This window comes from Columba livia, chromosome 2, assembly GCF_036013475.1.
Source record: "Columba livia isolate bColLiv1 breed racing homer chromosome 2, bColLiv1.pat.W.v2, whole genome shotgun sequence".
Taxonomy (NCBI): domain Eukaryota; kingdom Metazoa; phylum Chordata; class Aves; order Columbiformes; family Columbidae; genus Columba; species Columba livia.
In genome coordinates, this window is record NC_088603.1 from 52018631 (window position 1) to 52032988 (window position 14358).

At 37.3% G+C, this 14358-nt stretch overlaps 1 protein-coding gene across 48 annotated transcripts in view; it reads right to left on the bottom strand.

Annotated features, from left to right (window-relative positions):
- The window catches only part of ARPP21 (cAMP regulated phosphoprotein 21), a 200448-nt gene that overhangs the window by 93292 nt on the left and 92798 nt on the right, over positions 1–14358 (bottom strand). For 26 of the 48 annotated variants that reach the window (XM_005500016.3, XM_065051885.1, XM_065051873.1 and 23 more), the window contains 8 exons: positions 11594–11762; positions 9645–9850; positions 9206–9247; positions 8765–8806; positions 7671–7760; positions 3392–3539; positions 2104–2182; positions 736–795 (listed from right to left, as the gene is read on the bottom strand). In XM_005500016.3, the coding sequence (XP_005500073.2) occupies positions 736–795; positions 2104–2182; positions 3392–3539; positions 7671–7760; positions 8765–8806; positions 9206–9247; positions 9645–9812 (629 nt within the window). In that variant the 5' untranslated portion in view covers positions 9813–9850; positions 11594–11762. Of the gene's footprint in view, positions 1–735; positions 796–2103; positions 2183–3391; positions 3540–7670; positions 7761–8764; positions 8807–9205; positions 9248–9644; positions 9851–11593; positions 11763–11848; positions 11923–14358 lie in introns of those variants that run through there. The other 22 variants (XM_065051906.1, XM_065051898.1, XM_065051896.1 and 19 more) reach the window with 5 other exon arrangements.

Consider the following 14358-nt stretch of genomic DNA (forward strand, 5'->3'; position numbering starts at 1 on the left):
CTACAAAAGGGCAGACAAGAGAAAGGAATTCTATTTTGAGGTTCTCATAAGCATATTTCTATGCACTATGTTGGAACAAACAAAGCTCACACTTCATGGCACTGACTGAGTATTCCGTATATTGGAAAGAACTCAACTCCAGCCCCACACACAAACAATCCTTCAGATTTGCTGAGACACTGACAACAGCTTTCTGCCTTTTTCCCAAAGGTCAGATGTAGGGCGATGCTGGAAGGATCTGGGTTGGTATATATTCCTTTTTTCTCTCTTACTGACAAAGCATCTATTTCCCATCAGCATAACTTCTTCTTCTGCACCTATTCTAACTCTATTATTTTAAAGTTTTATTATCAAGAGCATGTAGTAGTGAGAATCCCTCCACCCAAGTTCAGTTTTATTTTTCAATACATTAGAATAGCATAGCACCCAGGGAAACCCACGAAGTAGAATATTTGACTGTCCTCTGTACCGAAAGCTTTACTTTTGCACCTAATGAGATGAGCCAGTAGAAGCGACTGAAAATTTCTGACATAGCAAAACGCAAAAGGTTTTTGTTTGTTTACATCTACTGTATTTTAAGCAGTACCACCATGTGTTAGGAAATAAAAGCCTGATCTTGCAGAGTGCCAGTAACAGCACTCAGGAACACTGTGGTCCATATGAGCGTATCCCTCACACAGCTTGTATTGCTACATGCACACGCCACTTAATAACCAAGCAAGGAACTTGACTTACTTGTTGTCACTAATAAAATCAATGATTTCCTGTTCCATTTTCAAGAGTATCATTCTGTCCCTGTCAAAAAGAAATGCAAGGATTTGTAGCCTCAACTACAAACAGACATTTCAGATGAATAAATGAATATCTCATTGTTTTTTAAAGCAATTTTGCAAGTATTGTCAGCCACCTTGATTAAAAATTAAATGTGCTTTGCCCTGGTGCATTTGGAGAAGACTGCAGCCTGCTTTGCTGACATATGTGACAGATTTAGCTCTTCCTTAAGCTCAAGTATGATCTGAGAGGGCTTCCAGCCACACCTGGTTGTGATCAACACCTTGCATAGAAAGACTCTGACTGCTATGGAAAGCTTTGGTCCTTTTTCACACTTTTTTGAAGGAAAATGAAATTTCCAGCTAACCTAACTCCTTCATAAGGAGAGCTGCTACCACAGACATTTTCAGCATTTTGTTTGAGACAGATCTTCCATGAGGCATTGATCTGCAGGCGAGAAGACTGGTCACATCTAATCTAGTTAGAGAGAGCACAATGGAGAACAACCCCTTTGAATTATGGCTGCCAGGAGGCAAAGCCACAGCATTTCTCAGTCAAAATGCTCTGGTTTTAACTGGAAGGTCTCAGATGTTCCTTTTCCGCACCACTCTCATGCCAAAAACATTCAAAAATTGCCCCAGCATATTCCCACATATACATTTATTTCTAAGCTTGAGAGAGTCCGTCACTCCTTATTTCTCTTGAACTTTCTCATTTTGTGCAGATAAAGCAATTCAAGTACCTTCCGTCATCTATACAAGAGGTTATGCAAGCTGTTAGGTACCCAATTATTCCTAGTTCTCCTATAATTGCAGAATTATGTGGTACCTATTTAACAGATTCAATTAAAACGAACATAGAAAATCACAACACATAAAAACATTACAGATCCTTCCTTGGACATTTAGCTGCAAATTTAATGACGAGATGAGCTTGCTGCTCCAAATGAAAACTATGGGAATACCGAGAGCAGAATTTGGCACTGTGCACGGGATTTTAATTGTGTACAGCACTGCCAAAAGAAAGCTACTTTATATTCATACGCAAGTCTCCAACTGCAGTAGTTATATTACTGCTAAAATCATGTAGAGCTATATGCAAAGAAGGTAAGGACAAAGACCAAATGTCATTGAAAGTGAAATTAAGCAATGTGTGACTGAAGAGGGGAGAAGCTGATGACTTTTCATAGCTTTTTGCTTAGTTAACAGCCTACCTCCTTTACATTTTCCCTCATAACCATCTCCAGAACTAATAAAACATAGTATACAGTTACAGAACTTGATTACCAGCTGTAATTTCAGGAGTGTCAGCTCTAAAGCAGAAAATACCTACCTGGGGTTATTCTTTAATGTATTAATGAGAAACTCATGCAAATCTATGCCTGTTGAGTCTGTATACTCTTGACTGCAATCTGAAAAATAAAAACAAACACCCCCGCACTCATTCATTTCATTTCAATAGTTAGGATTAACCTATGCTATAAATCAAAATCAATTTTCCAACCACAATCCAAAAGCATATGCTCTGAAAGAAAATGTTCATTTCGAGTTCAGCCAAGAAAGACCCACGCTCAGATGCACTGGGTGGATTTTCTTGATTCCTCTCTACCGTTCTACTGAGAACATGGCATCAAAACTAGACACTGACAGAAAGTGCCCGTCATTTGAAAAATCACTTAAATGCCAATCAAGACCCTGTCAAGTTCTTCCTTTTGACCACTAAATAATTTCTTTTTAAATTAAAAAAAAAAAAAAGCTTTTATTCATCGATGTCTCTTTGCATCACTTAATATATGCTGTACACATGGGAAATGAAGCATCGTGCCAGTGGGAATGCTATTTGCATTAACAGACTGAAATCTAGTGACGCCTGAGAGTGGGCAGGTAATAGGGATGCGTGACAGAAGTCAGAATTAATTTTTCAGCATTGCCATATCACCTGACTCAAAAGTACACACAGATCCCCAAGCTGGCGTGAACTGTGAGAGCTCCATTGAAGCCAACTGACAATTCACACCAGCTGCAGATCCACACCCCAGGTAGGCAATTATTATTTCTAAGAGATTACAATGCAACTTTGTACCATAGATAAGATTTTTTTTTTTTTTAATACCAAATTTAGATACAAAATCTTTTCTCAAGAATGCTTAGTAGGTGATAAAGTGGATTGCAATGCAGGCTAAATGTCATGAATGGACTTCCTTACAGCATTTAAGAGAAATTCTCCATGAGAATTCTCCAACGTTGCACAAATGACAAGCCAATATATTCATCAATCTAGAGAAAAAAAGCATACTAGAGTCTTACACTTCTCTTATAATCACACATATATTTATATATATATGTGTTCATACCAACACGGTAAAGTATTCAGAGGACCTATTTTACATTAAAGCAAACTAATACCCTGCAATACCAAACCTCGGTTTGGAAGGTTTCTTCACTTTCAAAGCCCAATGTTTGTAAGAAAAAACGCTCTTGTGAATATGCATTTCAGGTTCTGAATTTTCTTAATATATGAAAACACTTCTGTTTAATTATACACAAAGATATGCATGCTTATAAAAACACAATCATTTTTATAACAGTAACTATAACAATTTTAATATTTTTAAGTTCACCTTTTGATAACATTCTGATCTTTTTTTCACTGTTTTTATCTTTTTCTTTATTTTTATCCTTCTCTTTTTCTTTCTCGCAGTCATCTTTATTAGATTTATCTTCTTCTTGCAAGCTAGGAAAACTTGAAAGCTGTAGTTGGATTGATTCCTGTTGGGAAAAAAAGAGAGATAAATTCAGGGCCAGATTCAGTAGGCTTCCCATGGCTTCCAACCTGCAGAGATTTGCATTAAACCATGTGTAGCTAGAAAAGCTGAAGCCAGATACATTTCTTTCCTATTTGAAAAATGATTTTTTCAGGAGTATAATGACATTTTAGAGGCAAAATCTAGTAGTAAGTGTATTTCTTCCCTAATATTTTAATCCTATAAACTTTTAGTCTACCTATATTAAAGGTACTATATTATTCTACAATTCAGTAATTCTCACTTAAGGCTTATTAGACCAGTGAAATAAATTTTATATTGGCTTTCTTAAGCAATTCTCTAATTCAATCAATTTAATCAGTACACGTTAAATGACCATCAATGGATAAATGTCTAGAAAATATAACTTCTCTCCCCTTCCTAAAAAATCCTGCAGGTTCATATTAACTATTTTGCACATGTAAGCACAGTATCAGCTAGACTGAGCTTTCAGGCTCTGACAGTAGAAGACTGTGAGCAAATTCTAAACTCAGTTGTATATAAGAGGGCTTACTAACTTATCAGGTACTTCATACCTAAAGACATATGCAAACGTGCCTTTAGCAAAAGGGGTGAAATGTGCACTGCATTTTTCAAGCAAGTCGTGGTAAGTGAATTTCTCCAAGGCACCACAAGTATCCTCAAAACCTCAGCATTTCAGAGACCATGAGCCCCTTTGAAAGCATGCTTCAGCTTTAAAAACTTAATTAAACTGAGAATTTAAGCTGGTTTGTGTTTTCCAATTTGCTCTAAAGAACTTGCTATTTCCTGGCTTACAAGATCACTTTATATTGGCTTTGTTTTAATAAAATACAAATTGTTTTATTTTGAAGTTACCATGGCATAATTTATATATTTGAAGAAATACCAATCTGGTTGGACAAATTTGAACGAAGCATACTTCTTATGTTCATATTCTTGTGAAGAAAAAAATGCCCAAAATAACACTGTAGGCTTAAGTAGCATAAAAGCACACATTTGAGTTAAACTTCATGAAACTCCCTGGTAATGCACTTTTCTTAATAGAGTCCTGCATGCGTGGTAATTTTTTTTGGCATAATGTTAATGAAAACCAAATTCACCCGTACTGGAGAAATCAGAGTTTCTTGAAGGCTAGCAAATTCCCTTCCTTCACAATTTTTCAGAGAATACTAGCATACCAAAAGATGAATTAAAAAAAAAATTAAGTTGGGGGTTTCTTTTTTTTTTTTTTTCTTTTTTAAAGCAACCAGACCATTATAATTTCAAAAGTTGCTTTCCAGAGTTATATTTTATGTTTCTGAATTTTTTAAAGAACTACAAATCAGCCACCACAACACATGTAAGACAAGATCCTAACAGAACGAGGTATCAGCATAAACATGCCACAGTAAGACAGAAATTGGGCCATTTCTCAGCTTAATCATTATTGACTTTTTGTGAGGTTCAAATGTGGCACAAAAGACTTGAGATGAAAAGCACTATAAAAGAGAAACAAAGCCCTAGAGCCAAAATTTAACCTGAACTACCATCCTTATCCCCTACTTCTGGTAGATTTGGCTGACCCTATTGGTGAAAAACTAAGCATACAGAGGGAAAGAGTGGGAACTCCTGGTCATTTGAGGTAAGGATAGATAGGAAAATGTTTGCTAGCCTGCTTAGTTGTACTTAGAGGACTAATGTTCTGCCTGCTTTCTTCCACTTCCAAGGGCAGTTCATTTTCTCATTCAAACAACAAACTTTGGATCAACCACTACCAAAAGACCCCAAGGGATAACTGAGACTCCCTGCACTGCCCCGAGCAGAGGGACTGTGCCGCTAACTTTTCAAAACAGGAGAAAAATGTAACTGGCCATGCTGTTCCCAGGACATTAATCCTAACCCTTTGCAGTGGTTGTTAAAATGCACTTACGAAAAGGAAAACGACAGACTTTACACATAAGCACATATATGAACATACAGTAGATACTGTCTTACATATAACATAATACTTATATATTTGCACTGAATAAATACACGAAAGGGCTGTAGAGTCGGGAAAGCAAGCTACTGTGTATTTTCTTAGATTTTTATTGATTTTTCTCAATAATAAAATACAATGTTTATAAATACATTGATACAGGGAAAGTAAAGTGAACAACAAAATAACTGTTCAAATTGCAATAATACACTTCTTGGTCAATAGTATAACATTAAAGGCAACATTCCTTTTAAGTAAGGACATAGTGAACCATCAAGTAAGCGTTCAAGATCAAGTAATACAGGTAAACAAGTTTTTTCCCTATACAGGAAAATGAAGGCAAGTATTCAGATATAAATACAAACATCAAGTCTGCAGTACAATCCAAACTCAGTAGTTCTGGCAATGTACTGTACATTCTCTGGTAATTAATTCCCTGTGCTTTGTAAACCATTAAGATAAAATAATATTTTTTAAAAAATCCATACTTGAAAATAAGCTTTTTCTCCTCTAAAGTGAAGCAAAGCAATTCAGTTAGCATAAAACTTCCTGTATCCTTCAGCCAGTCCAAGGAGGAGCCTGCAGATCCAGCTTTTCCATGGCAAAGCTGAGCCAAATTCATTAGTAAAAGGTCAGCAACAGCAAAAATGCTACTCCTATCTAATTAAATACACCAAGCCAATTGTGTCTTTAGGAAATCGATGCTGGGGTCCAAGGAGGCCTTTTATCTCCCATGAATGTTTCTATATGGTCCAAGAAATCTTTGCCACGGCTGGTCAAAGCCGGGTAAGACCAGAGGCTGCGTGTAACAGGAATCTCTCCTCTGCCTGGCATCGGGGCGCAAACCAGGCAGGGATTTTACCTTAAAAACCTGCCAGTCTCTCTGATGTTTCATACAGGTCTTGTGCAGTACATTATAAACTACCATGCGATGCTTAATACAATCTTTTCATATTATTCTCCTTTTCATTCTCCATTAAACAATAGAAAATACAAATGAAAGCAGAACAAGAGTCACACATCTCGAGTAACGCAGGTTAAGCAGAAAGCGTATACTTACAACAGAACAACTGATAAAATAACCTGCTCATCTACTGCGTAAGCATCATTGTAGAGCAGTAGAACATGTATATGCCCCCCTGCTAAACAACCTGGGTTTTGGTTTTTCAGAAAAAATTAAAAAAGAGAAAAATCTCTCCATACTTATGAGCTAAGAGGAGAGCTAGATTTGTTTTGTTTCAAGTCAATAGAGGAAATGGTGAGAAAGTACACTTAAATGTGATTTTTTTTTTTTTTTTTTTGTGCTAAGCTCATAAGAAGTCACTTGCTGAAGCTCTCTTGATGGCTGATCTCATTTGCACATCTTGTAAATTATAGGCAGTACTCATGATATTTTGGGTTTGCTGTTTTGTTTGGTTTGGGTTTTTTTTAGCTTTGCTCTTACCAGGCAAGCAAAGAAGAGTATTTGAGGTTTTTACTTCTGCTTTTTGGCATATTTTTTGAAGTTAGTCTACAAAAAGTGTTACTGTCCAAGGTCAGATGTGCAGGGGACAGAACTCTTACCAGCTGCTGGGACTACAACACTACCAGTACAGATAAACGCAAATACACGCTTTTCAATACCGGAAAATTCACACCAAGATTTTAAAAAACAAATGCCACTCAGTAGGAGGCATCCTTGGCTCTATCAAGATATTTCAGAAAGCAAAGGACCTGTGAATTTTACGTGAAGGGGGACACTTATATGAACTGGAGTCTCAGAGGAACCAGAAACCAGAGCATATTCATAACTGTATCTGGTGCAGCCTCGAAAGAGATCGCCTTAGAGAAAAGAACATATTAATATTCTTTTTGATTGTTACTATATATATTTTTTTTTAATTTTAAAATGTGAATTCTTTTGAATTCTTTTCCATTTGCTGAAATTTTCAGGGGGTCTGGAAAAAAAAGCAAACAACACCCTGTGATATAGTATAAAATTAGTATTTCAAAAATAAAGTTCACGCTAAACCAGATAACTTCATATAAATGCGTTCGTTGCTGGATGTAATTTTTCCCCCAAGAAAGACATCGTTAAATGCCCAATTAAGTAACATAATCATGCAACTTGAACATAGAAGGCAACCATGCAGCTAACAGCAATGATTGCAAGCATACCTGATTATCATGAAGATTTTCTGCTCCTGGGCGAGGGGATGTCTCTTCACACACAGCAAGACTCCGGACAAGTTTTCCTTTAGCTCCTGACTGAATAAGAGAGAGAAAACAAAACAGAGAACACTACTACTGACCCCAAGTCACATAAGCTGCACCCATCAGCTGTCCCTAAATATCCCAAATAACTACCACCCACCCAGCCAAAAAAAATTTTATCTGCTTTTGATGGGGACGGAAAAAGATCCTAAGCCATGAGCCATTTGCCACAAAGGGGAGGTGCTAGGTTTCTTTTTGCTTTTAATAATTTCTGCTACAGTTCACTCATTTCCAGCAATGACCATAACAGTAAAGAACAGATAATCCAATACTGAACGTAATTTAACATAAAGTTAAACTCAAAGGTTCCTTCTGTCATTTAGGCTTGGGTTGGTTTGTTTGTTTTGGGTTGGTTTGTTTGTTTTGGGTTGGTTTCCCCTCCACCACCCCCCTTGTTCTAGTAGCGTTATATCAAAGGAACACAGACCACAAAACGAGCAAGTTTTATAGATCCGCACTTAGAAAATAAAAATAATATTTTGTGGGTGGTTGCTGTGTGGTGGGTTTTTTTGTTTGTTTGTTCGTTTGGGGGTTTTTTGTTTGTTTTTTTTTTTTTTTTTTTGTGGGTTTTGCTGTTGTTCCTAGAGGCTCCTTCACCTACCGGCTCCCTTAGGGAGCTAGTCAGTCTCTGCTTATGTCAAGATTAGTTCACTTAAATTAAATTCAAACAAAAACATTAATTACTAAAGCAAAAGGAACGAGCTTTTTCCTTCCCCAGTGGTGCACACATACTGTCTAACACAAGCACACAGCAAGCCCTGCAGCAAAGAAGTATGATGGATAAAGGAAGAGAAGTAACATGTTTCACCTAGAAGAACTCCCTTGCCTTTGTGCAACAAGATTATGGGGTAAGAGGGGGGAGAATAATACACAAACAAACAAAAAGAACAACCGCCACGTAAGTGACGAAAGGCCATAATTTCAATTGCAGACAGACAGCTGACTGAAACTCATTATCCTACCATGACACGCAACTCCAAAACAAGACAGACCCTCACCTTGGATCTCTTTTTCTGCTGGTTCTGATTTGCACCTCGTTTCTGGGTATAGCAAAAAAGAGAAGTAGTTATCACTTCAGTGGAAACTCTACATGGCAAGAGCATTACCAATAAACAAAGAGATTAAATGACTCCTAAAATGAAATTTTAATCAGCTGTTGACTGCAAAACAACTTCCCCAAACCCAGTCTGGAAAGCAGGGAAAACCAAGAATAATCTCTGCTCATTTTATTCATTTTAAGAACAGGTATAAACAACAAAAACACAGCGCACAGTGTTCTGTAATTTTGCATATAATAAAAATGTAAGAAAAGGCATACTTAAGTAAATGCTCCCCCTCTCCAAATTCCTCTTAAATTGTAGTCTCCCCCTTTATTTTTATTTTCGTTTGAGCAAAAAGGATTAAAACCCCCTCATCCGATAGTCTTCTTATCAAATTACCTTCTTAGGCTTTGCATTACAACTTTTTGTTGGCAGTAACACCTACAAACCAAACCACACATTAAGGAATTATTCATTAGTATTACCTGTAAATTCATGAGATCAAGGTAGTTTTCTAAATCCCCAAAGAGGGAAAACAGTCAAATATTTCACCAAACTTTAACACAGACGTCTAGGATTTAACTTCTCAGAAAAATTAATAGCATGGACAGCAGCCTAAAGAGCTTGAAAGGTATAACAAATAACAGCATTTATTTTATAGGGAGATAAAAAGACCAAAAATAAAGATAAATAAAATTAAAAAAAAAAGAAAAAATAGAGTCTCAAAATTATGAGGGAAATAATAGGGGAAGCGTAGACAATGAAAACAATCACAGAAATGGAAAGGCAACGGTAACACATTGCTATTTAACGTGCACATTCACTGTTCCTTTCTTACCTGGAGCTCTGTCTTGGCATCGCTCAGCTTCTCTTCCTTCTCCTCTACTTCTGAGCTTTCAGATTTACTGAGGATACAGTTGTCCGGGTTTGCTTCAGAGAGAGCAGACTCCTGCTCTTTTGCGGTTTCTTCTGCCGTCTCCTCGTTCAATTTACCTTGCTCAGACATTCTTCCAGACAGAAATTAAAATAACAAGATTTGGTGACCTGAAAGGTCAAGATATCACGACACAAACACACACACAAAAACACTGGGGGTGAATTTTTTTATATATATATTTTTTTTAATTTCCAAGTAAGTAATTTCATTTCCTTTGATAAAGAACCAAATGCGCAGCTCAGGAGGGGGAAACTATGCATGCCCCAGCTGAAGAGATGTACTGAATTGACAATATTGAGTAACAGCAGAATTGTGTCAGATCAAACAAGCAGAGTTCCGATCTACACAGTCTTGATGGTGAGCAGATCTAAGGCAAGGTGCTGCGACTTCCCAACCCTGACTCTCTCAGCCCACCCCCAGAAGACCAGTGTTGCAGGCAGGGACGACGATGGACTCTCCACTACAGAGCCCAGCAACACCAGGCAGGAAGGATCCATTCAGACTTCCAGGTCTCTGGCATCTCAGTGCTCCCTTCCTCTAAATTTTTTTCTCCTTTTTTTCTCCTTTTTTTTTAAAAAAAAAAGGCAAACAGAAATAAAAACCAAGCGTCAGCCACAACACTGTTTATAGCACTCAACCATGGTTTTTGTACATAGCAGAAATCCATGGTACTACCAGCTTAAAAAATATATATTTTATATATATATACATATATAGATATATATATATATAATTGAAGAGGCAATAATTCAATATAACTATGAAATCTAAATTTGGCAATAAAGCTCTCCGGGTCAGCATTTTCAGGCATCAAACTGACAGCTCCATTATTAAAATCATAAGCCTCTTCCCAAACCCCATGTCACTCTCCAGCACTATGAAAATCCTACAGGAAGCTCTTGGCAGGTATTTCTAATGAAGATCTCTTAACTGAACTGCATTTACTCTCAGCTCACAATGGGTTGTTGTACAGAAGCTTTAAAAGGCTTTTCAAAGTTAAAGCCTATTATTTTCTCTGCCTTTCTCTCTCCCCCCCCAGCTTCCTCCTCTTCAAGCCTCCCCCACTGATCAATTGTTAAATGAGACTCATGAATAATTTAACTTTTCTTTCCCCATCCATTTGCCTTAAGAAGCATCTTTAGGAAAAACAACTGCGGTTGAGAAAGGGCTTTATTTCAGAAAGGGTCTTTTGCAATACCTTGGCACTTCTCAACAATGAAACAGTGGCTATTAAGCAAATCCACACTTCGCCATGTTTCTTTTTACAGCTTGTAACTAACATTCAGCAGACCTGGTATCGCTCACCTTCATTTATTTTTAAGCTATGTTTTAAGTGAAAAAACAAGACGTACTGAGTTTTAAAAACTTACTTCTTCCAAATTTTGGTTTTATTTTGACAACGTAAACAAATAAAATAATAAAACATTCCCTGCATAATCTTCCCATCCAAGAAGGACTGTGGATTTCACAAGAAAGGAAGCTACACTGTTCATAAATAAACCAGCTGGAATATTAAGATCACCAATTAGCTCACCATAAGCCAAGTGAAAGTTTGGGTTGGTCTCGTTCCTCCCTCACCTTCCCCAGGAAGTCCCATTGTATTGGCTATTCTGCCGTTACAAATGAAACTCTAACCGCTTTGCTAAAAATTCAAAGGAGGATGAATGGCAAGACCTGAAACTGCTCTGATAAATAACCCTTAATTTGTTAAGGATTTTCATCAAAAAATGCACACACATGCACAAGTTATTCACTGGCATATTACCCTGCATCTCAGCTACATGCTTGCATGGTGCTCACAAAAACAATTACACTTAGAGTTCATCAGGTGCACTAACAAAGTAATTTACCTGAAAAACTGCTATAATTCCCACTGTCTTTCTAGTGTCTTCTGTTGCTCGTCGCTGGTTAAGTCCACGCAAGTGATAAATGACAACGTGAGTCCCATGTCCCCATTAACAGTTCAGAGTGCCAATCTCCATGCTGGTCCTTCAGAGAGTTTGACGGATCATAGTCAACCTGGAAAAAGACGAGAAGTAAATAACAACAACGGTAACGATCATGGCACAAGATAAGGATGCAATAGGTAGGACCAGATTTCTAACACTAATGACCAGCTTTAAGCAAATCACTTTCACAGCTTGATCCAACTCCACCTGTCTCAAAACTGCCTGCTTTTTCTCTAATGAAGGCTAGAGCCGGCTGTTCAAGGCATAACAGCTCCTACGCAAGGAGCTAAAATTAACAATTGCATTATGCACTGAAGATTACTCACTTCAATTTTAACCTTTTTTAGTGAATTCCAGCACTTTTCATTAAAAAAAAAGCATATATAGATATTTATATATAAACTCATCTGTTTGCTCCAACAGAAATCAATGAAGTATGAAGAAAAAGTACTTGCCTGCTATTTAACTAGGGCTTCTGCTCCAATTAAAATTACAATAGTCAAAAACTGAAAAAGAAGCTAGGTGGGTGCTTTTAGAAAGTGACCTCCTTTGCCAGGGTAGTGAATCGGGATGTACATTTAATAAGCCGAATATAAGTTGAAAAGATCAAAAATAGAAGGAAGAAAATCTATTCCCCAAACAACGGCCACCAGAAAAACTTTCTTTTGAGGCGCTGTGTGAGGAGGAAAAAGGAGATCTCCAGGTTATGGTTCAGAAAATCAGCCTGAAGAAAGAGTTGCCTCAGCTATGCAATTTATGCTGTTCATCAGGCTTGTGTTTGCCAGCTGAATAGCTGATCTGACAGAAGAGAAGCATTTTTGGGATGAGTCGGACTGATTTACAAGCTGTGGCCGTGTGCCGAACTGTCTCGAAACGACAGGCACCTCTCCTCAAGGCTTGCATATGAATCATGGTTGAACCAATTAGTGCAAATACACAAAAACAGCCATCACTAGGAAACATGTATCTTTCTACCGGGGAGCGGGGGGGAGGGAACCAAAACTGAAAATCAACTCACTGCAATATTAGACTCCTTGATTCTGAGGCACACTTGAAATTGCGCAAGGCTGCAATTGCTGTACAGTATGTGGCAGCGCATTGGAACTTACCACATTAAAAGAGCTGAATTTAATGCATCAGAAATGGAAATTAGCCTTTCACAAAAATCAAGTCCTGCTCTCTCTGGGAGCCTGGGTGCATAGAGGAGACCAGCTCGCAGTTCTGTAAACCACCACCGCTAGACTACAAATTTATATACATATTTCTTTTCCTCAAACCACTTAATAATTTGTACAGAATAACATAAACTATGTGTGTACAGAGTAATACAAAGTCGGTCATCCTACTCACTTTTTTGTTATTTCTCACAGGGCATTTTCAGAATTTTTATCTCATTGACAAACATATTTACAGGATCATGATGGGAGTGGAAGAACAATAAGGAAAATTATGCCGAAGCACTCAAGCACATGCAAATTTATTTCATGGACCCAATATCCAGAGAGAAAAGAGTGAATAAAGCACTCACTGAAAAATATTTCTTCATAACCATCTTCAATTAACCCTTCCCCTCATATCAACCAAAACCACCACAAACCAAAAAACCCAAAGAAACACAGTACATTACAGTCTCACCTAGAAAACAACCAGCCAGGGGATAGACCACTGCAATCAAAGCCCTCCAAAATTAACTGAGAAACCAGAAATCTGTGCCAAAATCAGGATACACAAAAATAATTTCAGGATTCTTCAGTGTTACCATGTGCTGTGAAGTAACTATTCATAAGACAGAGCAAAACAAAAACCAGACACCAAAACAACCGAACAAAGGGTATCATATCAGCAAGTTAACAGATCTGCCAAGGCTCCAATAAAGAGAATTTCTGGTCTTGTGCCACAGATGCTCAACATAATCTTATCATGCTTAACCAAAATCCTATTTCTTCATAAACTGAGTTCCGCATATTGTTACACTTGAGAACTCTGATGCCAACCTCATTTTTCCTTGGCAATGTATGCGAAAAACATGGAATCTTAAATTAAAACAACAGAAAAACCCCATGTATTTCCCCAAGAAAACACAAGCAAGTGGAAAATCAGATTATGGTGTACAGGTACCATTTTTCAAACCTGCAATGACAAATTTTCTTAGGGTGATTTTTTTAAAAAATAATCCTTCATTATTTTCTAGGGGAAAAAAAAAAGGTAGGAAGAACGGAGACATATAGCAGTCATAATTGAGATCTTCACCTTCCCTCAATATAAATTTCCTCCTCCTCCATTAGGCAATTTACAAGTGATGACTAATCATTTACATACTACAATACGTAAAATACACTTCTGGCTGTTTGGGTGGGTTTTCAAAGGGACTCAGGTTTCCACGAAATACTTCCGGGAGAGTATAAATAGTAGAAAAGAATCAGTCAGAAAACAGCCTTAAGAGTGAGACAATTTGATTGAAAATATATCTCTTTTTCTCACACATTTCCAGCATATCTGGTTATTCAGTGATGAATGCACTTTTTACTATCGTCAGTCCTGCAGTGACAGCACTGCTATGGAAAAACATACTGGATTATTCTCTTTCTTGCACATCAACAGAAATGTCAGAGATGATTTGACTATCAAAATTTTCAGTACCCAAGTGACGCAAAAGGCTGAACAAA